Source organism: Sebastes umbrosus, chromosome 15 (genome assembly GCF_015220745.1).
Source record: "Sebastes umbrosus isolate fSebUmb1 chromosome 15, fSebUmb1.pri, whole genome shotgun sequence".
Classification (NCBI taxonomy): domain Eukaryota; kingdom Metazoa; phylum Chordata; class Actinopteri; order Perciformes; family Sebastidae; genus Sebastes; species Sebastes umbrosus.
This window is the reverse complement of record NC_051283.1, coordinates 8,179,448-8,202,361: the sequence shown is the minus strand read 5'-3', so window position 1 is coordinate 8,202,361 and position 22,914 is coordinate 8,179,448. Positions and strand designations below refer to the sequence as shown.

Genomic DNA, 22,914 nt, shown 5'->3' with positions numbered 1-22,914 from the left:
TCTGACCGCGGTCGGGAGGCCGAATCAGGAAAAGCCAACACTAGGATCAACATTGATTCATGGAGATATCTTCGTCTGGTCAGCTAACATTACTGCCAAGCAGATGAAATATAGAGTTGTATTGGGGTTTTTGCTGACGTGTGTCAAGCGATTCTCGTTCATGTCTATTTAGACCAAGCACAAGCGCGAGCCCGACACTGACTTGCTTTAACTTAATGGCCACAGGTGTCGCTGTTAACAAGCATTTCTGATTCTTACAAGCAGTCTCTTTAACAACTGTTTATTAATGTTACTTATTTATTCTTGACTATGAATCTAATTAATTTGTAGACTGGTCTTCTTACATTAAAATCCATTATGTTTAATATCTGAAAGCTGAATATGTAAACCAACACTTGCCAACCTTGAGACCTAAAAAATAGGGAGGATTTCAAAACCAAAGCCTCCCCCCTCAGACTTTGTTTCCAGCATTGTGGTGACTTTTAAAGAATACAAAAAATATAAGTGTACTGTAACAGCATTCTATGTTAATAAGGGCAACTTTGGAAAGAAAATTTAATAATTTGCCCCTCTCTCACTCACTGAAGGCCTTTCAGACACAGCCCGACAACGGCACCACTGTGCTCTGAAACCTATTATTTCCAATGGTTTGCACCACGCCATGTGGCTTTTCACTACAACAAGCAAAGCCCAACTTCGGGCGCTGCACGCTGTGATGTACGCTGAACCCAGAGGCGAGAGCAGCCAGAATTGTAACCCCGGGAGGAAACTGGGAGAGGGCAAAGAAAAACGGGGGTCTCCCGGGAAAATCAGGAGGGTTGGCAAGTATGACCAATCAGCTGTCTTTTGCTGAATCAAATTCCATGAACCTTGTGCACCCTTTTACTAATGCACACAACTTAAAATCCACTGGCTCCTAGCCATGTTGCAATCTATTAAATCATAGGGATGTCCTTGGGATGGCTGTTATGCTAACTCTTCCCAGCAGCTTGGTAAAGGTCATATTTGATCTGTGAACGTATTTGTGCTGTGCAGACAGCGGTAGGGATGATGTTGACCGTCCTCTGTAACCAAACAACAGTGAGATGCCCTCCTAAATCCAGATTATATCCATAACCATTTTACTGTAGAGGGGCTGTGGAATTCAATTCATTCATTCATTAACCACTTAGCCATGTGCATACCAATCTACTTAATTCTCTGTATCGTGCTGTGTAATAATGTGACTCATTGTCACTTGCATATCTTTGAATTTTAATACTAATAGCTGCAGCTGCTCTAAAATAGATTTTATGCTCCATTAAATGGAAAACTTAATACAATAACGTGCAACACTTCCAAAACATATCACTTTATTACATTGTTTGTAAAAGAACAAATTAATGGGACAAAATCAGGCAAAACAAATGTATGATCCTAATCTGCACTTGTAGTGACAAATTTAGATGTCAGTTTTTGTAGTTTTGTTTTGGAAGTATAGCCTCTAAAAGAGAAGAAGCAATGTTTTTAGGGAGCTTATTCAAGGAGGGAAAAAGTACATGCATAAGAGGAAATGAGAGAGATGTACCTTTATACAGCCGATTAGACTGTTGTCAGGCTATTAAATAGGAGTTATCAGTCGCTATAAGCCCCATAGATGTGGGTCAATAGGGCCCTGTAGGTTTTATCATCTATTCACATGATAGATCACCGAAAGAAGTTATAAAAGAACGCAACAGCGACCTCTAGCGAGCACAAAACACAACGCTTTCACCCAGGAGACTAGAGTTCGCATCCCCTGTGAAACCCACAATGTGTAGTTGTCTTTGCGTTCGTAGCTATTTTAACACAAAACACAATGTTTTTTCCTAAACTTAACTAAGTGGGTTTTTTTTGCCTAAACCTAAAGAAGTTGTAAATTTGTTGCATAAACCTAGAGAAGTGAAGTTGTAGTTACGTTGCCTAAACCTAAAGAAGCCTTTTTGTTTATGTTTAAAATTAGACGTTTCATTCAGTTTTACAACGTGTTGCTTTTAAGTTTCACTTTCACAACGTAGTAGGCGTAGTAGGCCCTTAATGACCCACATCTATGGTGTTTATAGCGACTGATAACGCCTATTTAATGGCCTGATAACAGTTTAATCGGGTGCAGCATAATACTTTACAACCTGGAAGATAAGGGGTCAGCAGTTGTAACTGCACAGATTTATCAGGGACAACTCTTGGGCATGTGTGCCTGTCGTCGGATGGAAGAAGTTGCTTTGGCATCAGTAGCAGCTATCTTTGAACATTAGGTAAGCTCTTAGTAAAATCACGTAAGAGTTAAAATGTCAATACAGTATTCTACAATTGTGCCTTGTCTCCGTTTCCCTTAGCGACTCTTAGATCCATGGTTCAGGTGGAGACACTTGAGGACTCCAAAAGATCACCACTCCCGGACTTCTGAGAAACCCTGAAACGTGGTCACTGCAGCATGAGATCTTGAGAGTGTCAATGAGCTGTGATGTTTCATTAGTTTTTGTAGCTGGCAGACTTCTTCCCGCTGACCATGTAGAAAGGTGGAAGTCTACCTATACATGTCGATGGATCACAAAGCCCGGGTGACCCTGAAGGTCCCCTTGGACCAGCTGCTCCTGGGACACCAGGACTTCCGTTCTCACCACGGGGTCCATCTCTGCCATCCTGGCCAATACCAGCAGCGCCTGGTGCACCTGAGGATAGAAAACATGTTAAAATTAAATTTTCAATATACTATAGTATGACTTTTTTTTATCAATTCTTCTGACATACTATACTATGACTTTTTTGACATACTATACTATGACTTTATTCTCACTTTCTTCATCATACTATACTATGACTTTTTTGGACATATGATACTATAACTTTTTCATCTTTTTTTGGACATACTACACTATGACTTTTTGGACATACTGTAGTATGACTTTTTTATCACTTTTATCAACATGCTATACTATGACTTTTTTCGACATACTATGCTATGACTTTTTTATCACTTTTATCAACATGCTATACTATGACTTTTTTCGACATACTATAGTATGACTTTTATAATTTTTTTCGACATACTATACTATGACTTTTTCTAAATGTTTTCGACATGCTATACTATGACTTTTTCATCACTTTTTTATCACTTTTGTCGATATGTTATACTATGATGTTTTTCAACATACTATACTATGACTTTTTTGGACATACGATACTATGACTTTTTTTTATCTCTTTTTTGGACATACTATACTATGACCTTTTTGGACATACTACAGTATGACTTTTTCATCTTTTTTTGGACATACTACACTGACTTTTTTCGACATACTATACTATGACTTTTTTATCACTTTTATCGACATGCTATAATATGACTTTTTCATCTCTTTTTTCGACATACTATGTTATGACTTTTTTCGACATACTACACTATGACTTTTATACATTTTTTCGACATGCTATACTATGACTTTTTCATCACTTTTTTATCACTTTTATCGACATGCTATAATATGACTTTTTCATCTCTTTTTTCGACATACTACACTATGACTTTTATAAATTTTTTCGACATGTTATACTATGACTTTATTCTCACTTTTTTCATCATACTATACTATGACTTTTTTGGACATACTATACCATGACTTTTTATCACTTTTTTTCGACATGCTATACAATGACTTTTTTTTAATCACTTTTATTGACATGCTATACTATGACTTTTTCATCTCTTTTTTCGACATACTACACTATGACTTTTTTCGACAAATGAATTTTTTATACATTTTTTCAACATACTATACTATGACTTTGTTCGACATACTACAGTATGACTTTTTCATCTTTTTTTGGACATACTACACTACGACTTTTTGGACATACTATACTATGACTTTTTATCACTTTTATCGACATGCTATAATATGACTTTCTTCATCTCTTTTTTCGACAGACTACACTATGACTTTTTTTGACATACTATAGTATGACCTTTTATCAATTTTTTCGACATACTATACTATGACTTTTTCATCACTTTTTTATCACTTTTATCGACATACTACACTATGACTTTTATAAATTTTTTCGACATGTTATACTATGACTTTATTCTCACTTTTTTCATCATACTATACTATGACTTTTTTGGACATACTATACCATGACTTTTTATCACTTTTTTTCGACATGCTATACAATGACTTTTTTTTAATCACTTTTATTGACATGCTATACTATGACTTTTTCATCTCTTTTTTCGACATACTACACTATGACTTTTTTCGACAAATGAATTTTTTATACATTTTTTCAACATACTATACTATGACTTTGTTCGACATACTACAGTATGACTTTTTCATCTTTTTTTTGGACATACTACACTATGACTTTTTTCGACATACTATACTATGACCTTTTATCACTTTTATCGACATGCTATAATATGACTTTCTTCATCTCTTTTTTCGACATGCTATACTATGACTTAAGTCATAAAAATAAAAAAGTCATAGTATGTCGAAAAAAAGTGATAAAAAAAGTAATACTTTAGTATGTCGAATATAGTGATAGTATAGTATGTCAAAGAAAGTGATCAAAAAGCCATAGTATAGCGTGTCGAAAAAAATGATAAAGTCATAGTAGTGTGTTGAAAAAGTGGAAAAAAAGTCCTAGTACAGTATGTCGAAACAAGTTATTAGTATAGTATTTCCAATAAAATTATAAAAAAGTCATACTATAGCATGTCGAAAAAAAGTGATAAAAAGCCATAGTAAAGCATGTCGAAAAAAGTGATAAAAAGCCATAGTATAGCATTTCGAAAAAAGTGATAAAAATCATAGTATAGTTTGTCGAAACTTGCTTGTCTCTTGCATGCATATTAGGACACCAACACATGCACATGCTTGCACAGATGATGCAATACACAATTCTGCCAATGCTTTCATGCTATTCCACTGATCTCTGGGGGCTGTAACATGCCCAGAAACTTAGTAATGCATGCAATAACAGCAAAGGCAGAGAAGACATTCATGCAGGATTTAAAATGTTTCAAAAAATAACTTTGCAAGGAAATGCATTCAGCATGTTTGTTGGACCTCATGATACACACAGAATTTTGGTGAGTAACATTCAGTGTAAACAGAAATGACTGGCTGGCAAAGTCGGTCCTAAAAAGTCAGTCAAACACTGCTAGGGAAACTTCCATCCAGAGGCTTGAAGCGGTTTCCACAAATATGTCCAAAAACAGTGTCTTCCTCTCTTGAAAATGGAAAATCTACACATAGCAGAAATATCATAATACCTTATATTTCCTTACACAAACAGTGAGGAGAAGTTAAATCTCAGTTCCAGTTGTTAATAATGAGGAACATTTTCAGCAAGAATGTAGCCTTACCTGGTACACCTGGTGCGCCTGGGCTTCCTTTGATTCCTACGCCGTCCTCTCCCTTATCTCCCTTATCTCCCTTTTCCCCGGCATCACCTGTGGAACAGAAGAGCACGTAGAGGACACAAATTAATGCTGAGATGAAATGGAGAGGCATACTGTTTTCACAGTTATGGGGATATAATTAGGAGACCTAATGACTCCGCTCTGATTCAGCCTTGTTTAGGGAATCATTGATTGTATAACGATATGCATGGGTGAATCCCTTCCATCTGCAGAGTGCTCTGCAGAACTTCTTCCAGTGTGCTGTGGCAGTGTGAAGACAAAGTCGTACTGCCTTGTTTTCTCTAAAGGCCTCACTTAATTTCTTGCCACTACATCCTACTGTATGAGTTCTGGGTGTTCTCCAGGAAAATAAAGCTATCACAGCCAGACAGCTTATCTATCACACGTGCAGTATTTGCAAACCACTTGTGTTAAAGATTGCTGAGGGCTGCAGCTTTGGTTATCTTCAGACTGGCTTTGTTGGGAGTTCAGTATTGAGTAGTGTAGAATGAATTTAAAAAGGCTCACTGACCTTTCTTGCCTGGTCCACCTGGAAGTCCAAAGAAGCCTGGATGTCCTTTGGCGCCCGACAACCCCCGAGGCCCTGCTTCTCCTGCCGCTCCAGCTGGTCCGGGGGCGCCGGGAGGACCTGCTGGTCCAGCAGTACCAGGCGAACCGATGGCTGCTGGCTTCTTCAGAAACTCTTTCATAAACTCTGCTAATTGTTCTACAAGGAAAACAGGAAGTAGCCATGATTAGTTTGATCGTGGGTTAAATATAAGTGAAGATATGGATGTGATGAGGTCAATAGAAAGTGTACAAACTGCACCTTCAACAACGGCTGAGCACATTTCTCGAAGCTTATCGTCATTCACTTTTGGACCCTGTGAATGAATGAATACACATTAACACTGCAAAGAGACTGCTGGTTATTGCAACCAAGACTATAGATTTGTACAATTTCAGATATCAGGCATCTACCCTGCATTAGCAGAAGACAAACTGAATCTTGGTAGCTGGACAGGCATGTCTTGAGCTAAATGTTGACACACCACAATGACAATGTGAACATGCAGTGGGTAAAATTACAGTGAAGTGACTGTAATGTGTGCAGGGTTTAGCTAAAAGAGTGATTTAAATCAAGTCCTTCAGATGTGATTGGATAATTAAAAAGTGGCTGTGGCTTAGCGAGTACAGCATGATACGAAGCTGGAGAGCTCAGCTCACACACTTTGTTAGATCAGGAGGGTCAGGGTGGCATGAATAAATTACCCGACTCTGTAACACTTTCTATGAAGACCACATCTACTGTATAGTGCAATATGACTAGTTATAAACTAGAGGTTGACTGATGGGGCTTATTAGGGCTGGGAAATATGACGATTTATATCCTCAAAACAATATAAAAAATGTCTATTGTAAATATTTTTCTATATCGTTTCTATCGTGATATAGGCTAGGCCTATAGTTATTTATTTTTCTCTATAATTTCACTTAAGACTGTTATGTTCACTTTGCACTCAAGTTCTTAAAATGAGAAAATACTCAGTACTTTTCATTTGTCAAGTATTTAATTCACTCAGGAGTATACAAAAATTGGCTTTACCATTTGGTTATTTCGTTTAGACTGTTATTGAATTACCAGAAAACATGCTATATCATGATCATTATCGAAATATGAAATGACCTACTGTATATAGTGCTAGAAGATTTTGGCCATATCTCCCAGCCCAAGAGTTTATAATACATTATAACTAACCATACTCATCTATACACACAGCTCAACAATCAACTGTAGTAAGGACTCATAGTATGCTATAATAGTTCATGCAGTATCATAAGCATGTACAATAGTACATATCCATAAGGAATTATGAATGCATTATACTACTCTACTCTTACTATGATTGCTCTGCCAGCAACCCACACTAGCTGTTAAAGGTTAAGTGTGGTTTTATTTGAAGGGCGGGGTTAACTAATCACCACAAATCATGTGATTGGATAAATCGCCCCTGAGTTCAAGACAAGTTATCAAAAACATATTTACAGGAAGAGGAAAGAGAGGGATTTTGTCATTAACATTTTTTTAAATGAGTTCTGACACATATTTAGTATATACCAAGACAAATGAACAAGTAACACAGGGACCCAATCTTAGAATCTTTGAACTTGAAAATGCATTTTTCATTTCACTGTGTCTTTAAGTATGTATAATGTTTACCATGTCCATCATCTTAGATTAGCCTGTTAGTATGCTATCATTTGCTAAGCACAGCTGAGGCTGATGGGAATGTCATTAGCTTTGCAGGCATTTCATTATAAACCAAAGTGATGCGTGTACATACAGTACTGTAAGGCTGGCAATGGTAACACTTACAGGTAGACCTCTGGGGCCTGTTGCTCCGGGAACGCCTGGCTCTCCCTCCAGCCCTCGGGATCCCATTGGACCAGACAAACCCGCGTGGCCCGACTGGCCTGGTCTGCCCTCGTCTCCTGTAGCTCCTCGTAGGCCTTTCTCGCCACGCTTGAAGGAAAAAATAAATAATTACCATCACATTCTAACCATGTCCATTCATTTTTAAACTGCTACTTCTTAATTCTTTGCTTCTTTTATGTGTGTGGGGGTTTCATCAAGATAGTTCAACTAGTTGCCAGGGGGGGTCAGCACCCTGCCTTTGCCTGCCGCCCGGCTCAGATTGCACCCGACCCCAATGCCTATCCCTTGTGAGTGGTGGGTCCACAGGACGGCGGCTCCATGTTGATTTTTCAGGCTGTGCCCAGCCAGGCCTCATGTGCCAAGGCCCGGCCACCTGACGCTCGCCAGCGAGCTCGCCCTTCCAGATCGAAATGCAACAACTCTTTTCTGGACGATTCACATAGGGTCTGTGCTGAGCCGGAAGGCAAAGCTCTCGATATACCGGTCCCGGTAAGTAGGTACTGTATGTTCCAACCCTCACCTATGGTCATCAGCTTTGGATAGTGACCGAAAGAATGAGATAGCATATACAAGCTGCCGAAATGAGCTTAACCTGCTAAGCCTGCTGCCCCCCGCGACCCAGCCCCGGATAAGAGGAAGATAATGGATGGATGGATGGAGTTCAACTAGTTTATATCATTTGTTCACATCCAATGCAAGCCACCAGTGATAGCAGGTGTTATAGCACAGTGGTGGAATTATCCATTTCTATGTCAAAATATCCTTAGTCAACAGTTTGGAAACAGTAATGTAGTGTGAGAGCTGCAGTACAGACTGTAGTTTTTAATACCTCTCCTTTGACTCCAGTAACACCAGGAGGGCCCTGAAAACACACAAAGATGAGTTGACTTCTTTCAAATCCACTCACAGAAACGTTGCATTTTCAACAGACATGAGGTATCAAAACAAAACTCAGCTCCACATACCTGGTCTCCCTTGACCCCGGGATCTCCTCCTACACCTGTGTCCCCCTGTGCACAAAAGTAACGTGGTGAGTTTGTTACTGTTCGACCGGTGAAATGGCTGTGAAAGTGTCCTTCACAGACACATTTGAAGCAAATACAGTTTATAGTAGTTCTTACCAGACTTCCTTTTGGTCCCATTGGTCCAATATCCCCCTAGACAACACATGGAACATTTACTTTTATGTACTTCACGACAGCTGAAGATACTTGTCATTATGGATGTGGAGAGCAACATTGGTGAAATGAGATTTCTCTAACCTGATCACCTTTGTGTCCAGTATGACCCTTCAGTCCTTTGGCACCAGTGACACCTTTATCTCCTTTGTCCCCCTGGAAATATCACACACCGGATAATAAAGCATTAACGCAAATTTGTTTTAACGCCACTAATTTCTTTAACCCATTAATGTAACTTGCAATATTTGGTTGCAGCGGGTTCAGTTTTAAAGAGTGAAGATACTGGCATCATATGAAACTAAAAAAACCTAAGGAATCCATTGGTACTAACATGTCATACTAGCTTGTTGCAAAGGAGGATAAGTAACGCTCCAAACTTATGCTAAATTTTGGTGAGGAAAAACATGGCCATCCTGAAAGGCGTCCTTTGACCTCTGACCTTGAGATATGTGAATGAAAATGGGTTCTATGGGTACCCACGAGTCTCCCCTTTACAGACATGCCCACGCAGTTTGGGGCAAGTCATAGTCAAGTCAGCACACTGACACACTGACAACTGTTGTTGACTGTTGGGCAGCAGTTTGCCATGTCATTATTTGAGCATATTTTTTATGCTAAATGCAGTACCTGTGAGGGTTTCTGGACAATATTAATTTCATGGTTTTGTGTTAATTGATTTCCAATAATAAATATATACATACATTTGCAATAAGCAGCATATTTGCACACTCCCTTGTTGATAAGAGTATTAAATACTTGACAAATCTCATTTTAAGGTACATTTTGAACAGATAAGAAAAGTGTGATAAGTTTACGATTAATCGCGATTACCTATGGAAAATCATGCGATTAATTGCGATCAAATACTCTAATCAATTGACAGCAGTATTTTACATACATGTCTTCTATACATCTTTACATTTGATATTTTTTCCAATATAGGTTCTCTCTTCATCATGATCATGAACTGCTTTGTAAAGCATTTGGCTATTACATGTGCAAATAAGGTTTCTTATGATTTAATTATCCATGTTATCAGTATATGAAACCTTATATATCAATAATGTCTCACCTGGATGCCTGCAGGACCTGCAACCCCCACTGGCCCTTGTTTTCCTGTTTCACCCTGGAAATTGATTACAGAGTTAACACAACTATAGTTTACATATCAACTTAATAATATTGATGCATATGAAACCTCTATAAAGGTGTAACTAAAATCCATTCAACACCAAAATCAACAGAATTGAAACCTTAAAATGACTTACAAACAACAGAAAAGTAAATGTAAACTCACGGTTGATCCTTTATCTCCTTGTTTCCCATCTTCTCCATCTTTTCCAGACTCACCCTACATGAAAACAGATGGATGATGGGTTTGAAAATATGACTTACAGCACATGCATCAAACTAACAGATGAATATACTGATCTCACAGTCTTTCCAGGAAGTCCAACTGGCCCCGTGGGTCCCTCATCACCAGTGTCACCCTAAACCCACAACAAGGATTATGTTACTCTTCAAATTTCTATCAGCTCAGTCTGCTTGAGTGAGTTCTGATGAAGTGTAACAGTGCTGCAATAACATTTCGGATGCACTAAGTAGACATGCCTCATTAAATAGGAGATGACTCCAATTACCTTTGCACCAGAGGGTCCAACTACGCCCTGCTTCCCTGGCAGCCCCTAGGAGCAATGACACATCATATGGAAAGAAACAGACAATGTATTATTGAAGAAGGTATATTAACACTCATCCTATAAACATATTTAACATCCTACTGTAAGAAATGACCATCATAGCAACATGTTAACTAATTTATTCTCAAAACATTATTAGTAATGTCATCTGAAGATAAAAACGGATCATCATTATTATTTATATTATTATAGGGAAAGTTCGTTAATTTGCATTTTGTGTAAAAAGAAAATAGATGACTATGACTTTTTATGACATTTTTAATGACTTTAATGATACTATACTATGACTTGGGAGTCTACAGCCATACTTGTGGCTCTGAGTCTACTTATGCTGCTTTCAAGCCATATCAGAGTCATCGTAATTACGAGTTTCCGACTTAAAATAAATAACATTTGCATCAACCTCTAAGTCGTAATGTTAATAAAAGCTCCATTGTGTCCGACTTGGCCTTTACTAATAACCAACTCTATAGCCTACTTTAATCATACAACCGTCTTGATGACGTGAACGCTAGCAAGTCGTTAACATGGGAATCTTTCCCATCTTTACCACCCATCCAGTATAACGTGAACGCGACATTATGCAGTGCAGTGCTTTGAGCTAACCGCTCACAGCATGCTAACATGCTGACGTTAAGCAGGTGCAATGTTTACCATGGTCACCATCTTAGTTTAGTGTTAAGATATTTCACTATAAAGCCACTAAAGTCAACCTGCTGGTGGCACCACCAGAGGAAAAGTCAGGAGATCATTATAATGATTAGGATTCATCGTATCTGTATAACATTCCATGGAAATTCCTTTGATAATTGTTGAGATATTTCAGTCTGGACTAAAGGAGGGGACCAACTAACAGACCAAACATTGCCACCCCTACAGCCATGCCACCAGCATGGTTAAGAAGGTAGAACACAAACCTCTGCCATGACTTTTAAAGATCATGGCAACAAAAAGAGACAAATCTGTATTCATAGTACTCACACATATACATAACACCTCCTTTTAAATGTCATTAATGGGGCCTCACGGTAACAACGCATGGTGGCTTGCAAATTATTTACTGTGTAAAAGTCCCCAGTGTGCAGTTTGTGCAAGCCTTCGCAATTCATCTAAAAAATCTCTCTCCAGGAAATAAAAGAGGAGAGTGCACAGCTTCTTTAAGGAGATAATGATGCTATTGTGCTGTTTGTAGAGTTAGTTTTACTATTAAAGCCATATCTGTAGCCTCTCACCTCACACACTCATAGGCAAAGCTCTCTTTGCATTAGATTGTCCTTCTCGCTGGTTGTTTGACTTTAATGTTGTATTGATCTGACCTGCTCTGTGGCTTCAGAGAGGAGTTGTCCTACACTAGTTTCCCTTGCGTCGATCATAATTACCAATATGGATGGCAAATGGTAAATGGACTCGCATTTATTTAGCGCTTTTCTAGTCTTCCGTCAGCATTCACCCATTCCCACACAAACATTCATACACTGATTGCAGAGGCTTCCATCCAAGGTGCCAACTTTGCCCATCAGGATCTAATCGAAATACTCATTCACTCATTCACACACCGATGGTTAAGCCTTCGGGAGCAATTTGGGATTAAGTGTCTTGATCAAGGACACATCGACATGTGACCGGAGCAGCCAGGGATTGAACAGCCGCCCACATATAGTATAACTGACAATAATTGTTAAGTGTATGAACTGTTTTTGATATAGGCCTATAGAAACACAATGAATGAAAATGAAGTTGGACTTACTGGAATTCCCACAATCCCCCTGACACCACCAGCTCCAGCAATACCAGGCGCTCCCTGTTGAGTACAAGTTTATGCATACAAATATAACAATGAATAGAATTAGATCATTATATATTAGTCCATTTACAGTACATACAGTATTATGGCTTGTGGGCCACTGCTGATATAATGGAGAGCATGCCTGACAGAAAAGACTAGATAACATCTGGCATTCAAACATTAAGCTGCATTTAAGTGCATTGAAGTGCATTACACATTAAAAAGTGAAAAGATATTGGGGGGGGAAAACTCAATATGTGTATATTTTTGTTAAAAAAAAAGTAATGATATTAAATATTGGAACAAAAAGCTGTTGAAAAAGAGATATATCACCTTGGCTCCATCAACTCCAGGAATTCCATCCAAGCCATCTTTACCAGGCTCTCCCTGTAAGGACACACCACACAGTTATAACCCAGCTACACTCTGAACAGTGCTTAAGAACGAATGAGTTCAGCGTACTTACAGCGTCTCCTTTTCCCCCTACAGGACCTTGCTCTCCTTGAGCTCCCACAGCTCCCTAATCAAAGTCAAAGTTTTTTTTTTTTAACCAAAACAGTCTCTCAGATAATATTTTTGCAATATAGTCCAGAAGTTCAATTGTAGAACTCACCTCGTCGCCCTTGGGACCCTCCACACCCTGACGTCCACGGACTCCCTCCACACCCTGAGAGAAGAGATCAGAGATACATGTGAGTTAGTTTTCAATTACATCCCATCCTAGTGCTCTTGGAGTAAATGCCAAAGAATAGAGGACGACTGCTTACAGGACCGCCCGGTGGGCCAGTAGGTCCTGGGACGCCATTGAAACCAGGAGAACCCTGTGAACAGAGAGGAGGTAACACATGTTTATCTCATTATCACATGGCAGTAAATTAACGACGCTTTGTCACGCCCATCAGTGTGCGATACCAACGCACAAGGCACCCTTTAGCGCTTGTATGAAACGCACCGGGCTTTCAATTAACTACAATGTAAACCCATCCGCGGCAATATTAAACGCTCAGAGAAAGTGCTCTAGGAGTGTGGTAACATGGTATAAAGAGTGAAAAAGAGACCCAGTGGGAGGGAGGGCTGGTGGATGGGGCCAACAAGCACAAACAAACAAGACTTTCAACCAGGAGATCGCTGTTCGTGTCCTGTGCGTTTAATTTCACTTTCAAGTTACAATCAGCTGTTCGTTCATGTCCCGTGTTCACAGCGTTAAGTCTCATTTTCACTTTACAAATGTAGTAATTTTAAGCCCAACCATGTTGTTTTGTTCTAAACCTAACTATAGCGGTTTTGTTACCTAAACCTAAGCAAGTGTTTTTGTTTAATTTACAACGTTTAAGGTGCTAAATTCGATATCCAGAGCACTAATATAGCATCAAACAACTACTTGCTATGTAAAGATATAAAGGAGTAATGTCTACCTGAGTAGAGAATGAAGTCCCTATCCCTCTGTGTGTGTTGTAATCAGAATTTCTCCGTGCTTTGTTAACACAGCCGGGCCGGCCGCGCATGCTTTTAGTGCATGTTTGTGCATGTGAGCCAATGGCTAGCTCACGGTCGCCGCTCTGCACTGCTGCTCTCATGCTGATAACGTTGTTCCAACCGACGGCATCGTCGCAGATAGGTAGCACCCACCCTCCGGTTCCTCCTCAGGTGAACACTGTTATCTCTGTCAGCACTTTCACCTTTGTTTGCACTATTTAGCAAGTTAGCACCATTAGCTGCGGCTCGCCGACGCAATGTTGTGAGCAATGAGAGAGAATAGAAATTTTTCCAATCCCATATTAAGCACCTTTAAGCATGTGTTTACTGAGACAGAAAAGTGATGCCATGGGGTTGACAAAGCGTCATTATATTAGTATTTGTTATAAGAATTCCTAAAATGTGATGAAACTTTGGTTTAACTTACTCTGTCTCCCTTTTCTCCCAGGGTTCCAGGGAATCCAATGGGCCCTCTTTGCCCCTAAAATGACAAAAGAGCATTTTCAAATATATACACAGTCACATACAGTTCTGTAATAACACGCTGTGACTGAGGAATAAGTTTCCTCACATCATCTCCCATGCGACCTGGTGGCCCCTGAGCACCATGCTCTCCAGCATCTCCCTGTGGAAAACAAGAACAAATTAATTACATTGCAGGAACAGAGATAATCATGTTAGGCTCTTTATAGGTTGCAATCAAATCATGTTCGTGCAGGTTCTCAATCTCTTTCCATACATATGACCTGTTACTAGAAAATGGGAATTCACACAGTAGTCTGTTGGTATAGAGGAACCTTGTTTTGTTAAGTGTAAAAGGTAAAGGAGGGATATTAAGAAGGAACCTCATTGACTAGATAGTTTTCTGTTTCCACTCTCTCACGTACCTTCTCTCCAGGTTCTCCATCTTTTCCATTCTCACCAGACAAACCTGCGTGTCCCTGAAGGCAACAATAAATCGTATTAACAATTGTGTGCAACTTCTTCAACAAATGTATTAGATTTGACGATTGTACTGTCACAGCTTAAGATTTCTGTATATTAACTTTGATTTAAAGGTCTAATTGTATCCCAGAGTTTCTCCTCCTACTGAAATGGATGTATACATTATTAAAATACATTTTCCAAAGCAATTATTGGTGCATTTCCTAATGTTTTCCATTCTTCTGCTATTATACAGGCACACTTCTGTGGGGCTGTACTTAGACACAACTCTGTTTTAAACTAAATGCAAGTCAGCATGCTCAACATGTTCGCAATGACGATGTTAACGTGATGATATTTAAACAATTCACCATCTTATTTTAGCGAGTTAGCATGCTTACTAGGGCTGTCCTCGACCAAAGAAATTTTTCATACGATTTTGTCGACTAATCGATTCGATGATATAATTGACAGATCTGTGAAACTGAGTTTCTCCACTTCATCACACAAAAGCACCACTTTTTATCTTGTGTTTACCAGAGATGTGCTCATAAGTTTCTTGGAAATAAGTAATTTGGCATGAAAAAAGCATAGAAAACAACTAATCGAATAATGAAATCTTAGACGACTAGACCAGAATTACAGGCTAGTTGACTCAACGTCCAAGAGGGGGCAGCCCTAACGCTAACATTTGCTAATTAGCACTAAACGTAAAGATGAGGCTGATGGGAATGACTTTGGGAATGACTTTAGTTTTGCAGGTATTTGGTCATGAGCTAAAGTATCGGACAAAGGGAGATTTTGACCCGACGATGTGTTCGATGAAAAGTTAAGGCATCACTACATTTATCACAATTCATCTTCTAGGAACCATGAATGTGTGCACAAGACTTCATGACAATCCATCCAATAGTTCTTGAGATATTTCAGTCTAGAAAAATTTATTTTGTATTTAAATATTTTTGCATCATGCAATAAAATACAGTGCTAATGGGTTATTCAGAAAGTACTTTGTGTCGGACAATAAACAGCATCTATTTAAACTTACGAAACTACTAAATTCACATGATCTTTTTTATTATGTCCAAGTTTGTTGTCTGTGTTTTGCGGTTAGCTCATGAATTCAATGCTGTAAGTCATCTGACTGCTGAGAGTTCTATAGAGGTAACAGTTCCCAACACAAAACTAAATAAACAAAATCGAAATTGTTATGTAATAAAAAAAGAAATGCTGTTTTTTATAGACATTGACATTCCTCACCTTCATCCCTGGTAGCCCAGGCATCCCCTGTCGGCCAGCAGGGCAGGCAGCAGGACACTACGAATGAGAGATGGGACAGAGTAAACTAAACAGACAGTCAGACACTCAACAAAACATGGCTGCTGCAGAGCCTCTTAACTCCAATAACTCCATTTGATCAGAAATTCACCGCCACCGATCCAGTTTGCCATGCATCCAGGAAACATTTGGCAGTGTGAAAAACACTAAAACACTCACAGGTTCCCCGCTTCCCTCATTGGTGGCACCAGGCAGTCCCTAAAACACAGCACAGTGACAGCTTTCCCAGAAATTCCCAGAGAGGTAATGTGTAAAGAGACTGCAGCATGCAACGTCACCATACGCTCATGATTTCACAATTGGAAATCTGAGCTCAAAAAGAAATGTATGTGAGTGTCTAAGTAGTGATGAGAAATTAGTATGGGGTTACACCTGTTCTACTAGGTGGTCAATATGTGGCTGATATTGAGCTTTTATTAAAGGTCCCATATTGTAAAAGTAAGATTTTCATGTCTTTTATATTATAAAGCAGGTTTAAGTGCTCTATAAATACTATGAAAGTATCGTAGCGCTCAATATACAGAGAAATACACACAGCCCGTATTCAGATATTGTGCGTTTGAAACAAGCCGTCAGGATTTCTGTCTATTTGTGATGTCACAAATATACAATATTTAGACCATTACATGGTTTTTAACATAAACATTCTAAATTTGTCCCTCTTAATTCCTGGTTGCAGTGTATGTTAATGACATCAGCTGACAGGAAATAAGCATGGACCCAAACTGTTGCCAGGCAACACAATTCTGTTGCAATTCTGTTGCAATTCCGTTGAAATGCACTAAAATGGAGCGTTTCAGACAGCGGGTAAATACAGGTATATTCCAGCAGACAGTATGAGGAAAATAAAGTTTTTTTTTTAACATTACAGCATGTAAACATGTTTTAATAGAAACACAAAATACAAGTATCAACCTGAAAATGAGCACAATATGGGACCTTTAAAAGGCATGCATATACTGATCATTCAGTTTTGTCAACTTTGGCACAATCAGTTGCACACTTTATTATTTTAGATTTGACCAGACCTATGTGGTCTTGGTCTATGAGGAGCCTCTGATGACACTGAAGTAATTTAGCTTCCCAATGTCTACACTCTGTTTCAGAGGCTTTTAAATTTAAACAATACATGTCTAATTGTAATATACTTGTAATTTTTGGCATGAAGAGTCTGATTCAAACACAGTGATCAGGTATTATATCATAATCGTAAAAATCAGTTTCTGCATATACTGTATGTTCTCAAATATTGAAGATCTAAAATTAAATAAATTAGAACAAACAAAAAAAATAAAATACACATTGTAATATGTGTATTGTATGAAATGTATGAAAATGATAAATTAGTAGTAGTCAATAAAACATGGGTTAGTTCTGGTCCTTACCACAGGCCCTGGTGGACCAGGAAGGCCAGGAGGCCCTGCGATGCCAGCTAACCCTCTGGCTCCAGGTTGACCCTGCAAGTACAGAAAATATTTTCATAATATTTGATATCAGACAGTTATAAGCAAGCATTTGATATGCGAACATATCTGTTGCATAACACTGTACAAATCTTAAACTTGTCACTATGTTTACAAGTATTGTTACACACTGGTCCTTTAAAATGTGTGTTAATCTGACCTCGGGTCCGATGTTTCCTTCATCTCCTGGGATTCCTGGTTTCCCTGGTGGTCCCTGGTGGTCAGAGACAGACACACAGCAGTTAATACGGCAGCACATTAGTAGGTCATCTATGAGCATTTCAACAATGTTTCAGAAAAAAACAGAAGATGCAGCAACAACACATACAGCGGGTCCTTCACTTGCTGGTCCCTGTGAAACAAGAGACAGGAGATACAGATTAGTATTGGTCGCTTCTTCATGGTCGCATACTGTGTCATTTCCATGCATGTTACTTTTCTAAGAGATTTTTTTCAACTTACAGGAGGACCTGCGGGTCCAGGAAAGCCAGGAAGTCCCTGCAGACAAGAGGTAACCATTACTATATGACATACTATACTATGACTTTTTATGATATGCCTCCGCGTTGGCGACGGCAGCCCATTCATGCCATCCGACCCATTCTTGTGAACGTGGTATCTCAGGAACACCTTGAGAGAATGTCTTCAAATTTAGTAGAAATATCCAAGGTCAAGGATGACCTGATTCGATTTTGATGGTTAAAAGGTCAAAGGTCAATGTTACTGTGACCTCATGTCCCTCCAATTCTTGTGATATCTCCGGAACACCTTGAGTGAATTTCTCTTCAAATTTGGCGCAAACGTCCACTTGGACTCAAAGATCAACTGGTGGTCAAAGGTCAGAGGTCACGGTGACCTCACAAAACACGTTTTTGGCCATAACTCAAGAATTCATAGGCACAAATGTCTAACAGGACAAAATGATGAAGTGATGACATTTTGGACAGACATGGTTGTAAACTGCAACTTTTATGCCATTTATGATTTTTTGTTTATGACATTCATGACTTTTTCATGGCTATGTTTGTAAAAAAAATAAATACAATTCTTACAACTGAATGATTTCAGAGTGATATAAATAGATACTCACTCTCTCCCCTACAGACCCTCTGGGACCCATTGGACCAGAAGAGCCCTGCAGAAAATAAACACACAATCACACACAGACAGTACTGGTAGATATTAAAAAAGAGTGTGTGTCAGTGGATGAGGTGATGTTTTCTTACACCAACTCCTTGAAGGCCGGGCAGGCCTCTCTGTCCGGGAAGACCGATCTCCCCCAGCTCCCCTTTGCTGCCCTAGGAAACAGACACAACAGGAATAAAACAGCTTTATCTTCTTCCTGCATCTCTCTGCACCGTTGCTACGATACGCAGAAGGCAGTGACAGTCAACATTTAATCAATGAGAGGTGGGCCGCTCTCGTTGTTTCTTAGATCAACGACAACCCAAGCTTGTGTAAGGCTATGCAGATAACAAAGTGGGTTGGACGGGAAAAGAGCAACGATGAATGGCGGAGGCACTAGTAAACATGTTGCCTTCACTTAATGTTCAGGTTCAATCAGTAACAAATGTTAAAACATTTCAGGTCTGTTATGTATCAGTGCAAATGCATTTTGTGGCGTCATTTGTGTTATCCAAGAAGAACGACTTAAACGGTATAAAATTCATTATCCAGTTCACTGCATTGATCGCCGGGTTCCCTCACCAGACTGCCAATTTCTTTCATTTCTAGGGGTTTGCACAGGACATAAGTAGGGAGAGGGATGTCTGGGCTAAGAAATGACTCACTAGAAGCAAACACTTTCTTTTGGCTACAAAGTACTGAAGCTTGCCTTTTTTTAGCAAGTAAGAGAGTACTCGTTAGCAAACGTCGTCTAAATAAGCAGCCTACTCTGAGAAGTTACGTAGCTTTTTTGTCAAGACAGTGATATATGAAAGAAGAAATCCAGAAACTTTCACTTTTCACTTTTTATAGTACTTTTACTTGAGTATAATTTCTTTAATGTAACGGTACTTTTAATTGAGTACAATATTTTAGTACGCTCTCCACATCTGTAAATTTCTCTCCTGTCTCTAACTGCTGATCCTTTGTGTCCATGCGTGTCATGTGCTGCCAATAGATGTACAAAGCCCAGTGGGAAGAGAGACAAGAGACATAATTCAGCCAATGTGTTGCATTAATCTGGCAAGCTAACATTCAGTAATGGCTAAAGTAAAGCAAATAATATGGCTTCGATTATGGAGTGGAATTGCATCTGAGACTGAAAAGGGAGTACGTTTTTACACATCTTAATCGTTTTGGTGTGAGAAGGTTGTAACCTAACCTAAAAAATGAGACCTTCCGTGACTTTCTGGGTTTCCTCCATCAGCCTGTAGATTGATTTTAATGTGAAGAATGCGGGCCTGTTTTTTTTTTACGGGCAAATCCAATGGATGTGACATGATGCGCCCTAGCTTCGCTTAAAGTGCTAACAGTGTGCAACTAACCGCAAACGCCAACAAATGAACAGACCCCACCACAACTCAGAATCCAGAACACACACTCTACGGAAGCAAAACAAAAAGAAAGTTAAATCTAGTGAAGCTCGTCTTGCAAAATAGGAATGTGGCTGACGTCGGGGGGGAAAAAAAGGATCAACATCGGCCGGTCCTTTGATTTGGAGGGTGCTTCATTCGGTTTTGGGTATCAAAACGGACCATAAGCTGGAAAAATTCCTATTGGACAGGTAACATTACTGCCAAGCATGTGAAATATACAGTGATATTGCGGTTTTAGCTGTCTATCACGTTCAGTCTCGTGTGTGTCGCCTCACTGTTTTGACCGATGCTCGTTGTACGTCCACGTAATCTTTGGAATTTCAAAGTAAAATTTTCTGGGTTGGCCTACAAAAAAATGCCATCTCTAGAATATTAAAAAAAAAAAAAATGTAATAAATCAGTTTTGAAATTCTGTGAATGCTTGAACACATAGATAAAGTCAATCTTTTCTCTGAGGTATCGCATAAAAAGATTGAGATTGGATCCACAGCCTGCAAAGTATTTTTTTGTCAGTACACCATTTAGCATTTCATACTTACAGGATTGCCTGGACTGCCAGTAGAACCTGGAAGACCCTGGAGAGACGAATGAAACAACATTGTTAAAGAAAGCAGAGATATAAAGAGAATATTTGCTCTGTGTTAATAGAAATGATTCAGACAATAAAAGGACTTAAGGGATTACTAGAAAAAAGAAAGAGGAAACACTTACATCTCTTCCATCTCTGCCGTTTTCTCCCGCGGAGCCGCGAGGGCCCTCTGGGCCGGGGACTCCTGGGGGGCCTTGGACTGATTTGTCAGGCTGAGAGTGGAGACAACCAGTCAGAAAACCACAGTGAAATGACTGAATGAAAACTATGGATATAGGTTTCATTAAATGATTAAAACAAATTAGGAAACTCACACCTTCAGGGATTGGACTCATCAAATCATTTATCCCGAATGGTGAAATATATTACATTATACCAAATACTATTTGATATATTATACTTTTAAAGCAATAAAACAGAACAGAAAATTCAACAAATACTTGGACTAAGGAGGGCAATTTAATTTGGTACTTCCATGTCAATGTAACAATCTTAAAGTACATGTGTTTATTCACAGCCAGCAGGCGTGTTTCTAATTTGGGATATCCCAGGTATAACTCTATTATATCTCTATGTCCTAAATCAGCAAACAAGCAAAACCGCCACCGTACAGTAAATTAGGTTTAGAACAAAGCAATGAGGCAATTAGGTGACCGAAGCACTGAAGTAGATTATTGGCTTCAAATCACAAAGCAAAAAGAAAGTAGAGTAGATAAATAAATACCTCAGCATTGGCAAACATCTGAAGAAGCAAGAGAAATCAGATAAAGGGAGAGTTAGTGAAAGTAGTCACACCACCCTCACCAAAAGTGTCAGCAGAAGCCTGTTCATGATCATAGTAGTGAGTATATCATGCTGTCATTTGAATATACAGCCCATATTACACTAACACTCCTCATATACAGAACCACCTCACAGCAGCAATGTTAGCCTGAAATCTAATAGAGCGCACCAGGCCAGGAAACATCTCTGTTTATAGTGGGAAGGGAAATTTGCATCTTGATATGAGTGATTGAATAATAACACTGCAGCTAATTCTAATTCATTGCACTGCAGACTTTCTACAGATTGAGATGTGAGACAGCAGACAGAGTGGCATTTTCCATTATAGACTACAAGTATTTCTCTCAGGCAGAAATCTCATTAATTGTGCTAAAGCCGCACTGAGATGAAAGATAATATTTTGTCATGGATAGGACAACATTGTCATAACTTTCCTGAAAAACAGAATATGCTGGTTACCTCATGCTGCATTTGTTATAATAATAATAATAATAATAATAATAATAATAATAATAATAAAACTACTACTACTACTACTACTACTAATAATAATAAAATTAATAATAATAATGAGTGAATTAATAAAAAAATAAATAATAATAAATTAGTTTTTAGTAGCGATTTAAAGGAAATCAGCAAGGTTGCAAGGCAAATTTCAACAGTTAAGAGTTTTGGGCCCAGACAGTAAAAGCACAGTTTCCTTAAGTCTAGATCGGTGTACTGTTAGTAGAGTTTTGTTGTACGATCTGAGATTATGTGCAGGTAAATAGGGGCATGAAAGTTCACAGATGTATGCTGGGGGCTAGACCATGTAGTGCTTTCAAAGTAATGCGCAAAACCTTAAAATCAATCCTGAAGTTAACTGGAAGCCATTGCAGGGAGGCTAAAATGGGGGTTATGTGATCTCTTTTGTTTGTTTCATCCAGTTAACAGTCTTGCAGCAGCATTTTGTGTAATTTGAAAGCGTGAGCGTGCTTTATTGTTTAGGCAGGTAAAGAATGAATAACAATAGTCAATTCTTGAGAAAAATAAATGGGTGGATAACTTTCTCCAAGTCAGAGAATGTTAGAAATGATCTAATTTTTGAAACCATTCCAAGTTCATAAAAACAGAACTGAACTTCCTTCTTGACATGATGATCAAAAGTTAATTTGGAATTGAAGACAACTCCTAGATTTCTAGCATCAGGTTTAACAGCAAATGTGACTAATGCCCCTTATAATATTATTTCAGATTTCTCTTCATTGATCTAGAAGAAGTTATTTG

General features: G+C 38.8%; 1 protein-coding gene across 4 annotated transcripts in view; it reads right to left on the bottom strand.

The window, feature by feature from the left end:
- Positions 1-1,995: 1,995 nt before the first annotated feature.
- Positions 1,996-22,914, bottom strand: part of LOC119502726 (collagen alpha-1(IX) chain-like) — a 34,106-nt gene continuing 13,187 nt past the window's right edge. The window contains exons 8-39 of one of the 4 annotated variants that reach the window (XM_037793878.1): positions 21,590-21,607; positions 20,988-21,077; positions 20,816-20,851; positions 18,963-19,034; positions 18,827-18,871; positions 18,199-18,234; positions 18,065-18,088; positions 17,897-17,950; positions 17,659-17,730; positions 16,433-16,471; positions 16,196-16,252; positions 14,899-14,952; positions 14,583-14,636; positions 14,439-14,492; positions 13,303-13,356; positions 13,149-13,202; positions 13,002-13,055; positions 12,869-12,922; positions 12,497-12,550; positions 10,690-10,734; positions 10,486-10,539; positions 10,347-10,400; positions 10,122-10,175; positions 9,131-9,202; positions 8,990-9,025; positions 8,834-8,878; positions 8,698-8,730; positions 7,809-7,955; positions 6,261-6,315; positions 5,964-6,158; positions 5,396-5,482; positions 1,996-2,690 (exon numbers count right to left, since the gene is read on the bottom strand). In XM_037793878.1, the coding sequence (XP_037649806.1) occupies positions 2,491-2,690; positions 5,396-5,482; positions 5,964-6,158; positions 6,261-6,315; positions 7,809-7,955; positions 8,698-8,730; positions 8,834-8,878; positions 8,990-9,025; positions 9,131-9,202; positions 10,122-10,175; positions 10,347-10,400; positions 10,486-10,539; positions 10,690-10,734; positions 12,497-12,550; positions 12,869-12,922; positions 13,002-13,055; positions 13,149-13,202; positions 13,303-13,356; positions 14,439-14,492; positions 14,583-14,636; positions 14,899-14,952; positions 16,196-16,252; positions 16,433-16,471; positions 17,659-17,730; positions 17,897-17,950; positions 18,065-18,088; positions 18,199-18,234; positions 18,827-18,871; positions 18,963-19,034; positions 20,816-20,851; positions 20,988-21,077; positions 21,590-21,607 (2,052 nt within the window). In that variant the 3' untranslated portion in view covers positions 1,996-2,490. Of the gene's footprint in view, positions 2,691-5,395; positions 5,483-5,963; positions 6,159-6,260; positions 6,316-7,808; positions 7,956-8,697; positions 8,731-8,833; positions 8,879-8,989; positions 9,026-9,130; positions 9,203-10,121; positions 10,176-10,346; positions 10,401-10,485; positions 10,540-10,689; positions 10,735-12,496; positions 12,551-12,868; positions 12,923-13,001; positions 13,056-13,148; positions 13,203-13,302; positions 13,357-14,438; positions 14,493-14,582; positions 14,637-14,898; positions 14,953-16,195; positions 16,253-16,432; positions 16,472-17,658; positions 17,731-17,896; positions 17,951-18,064; positions 18,089-18,198; positions 18,235-18,826; positions 18,872-18,962; positions 19,035-20,815; positions 20,852-20,987; positions 21,078-21,589; positions 21,608-22,914 lie in introns of those variants that run through there. The other 3 variants (XM_037793877.1, XM_037793880.1, XM_037793881.1) reach the window with 3 other exon arrangements.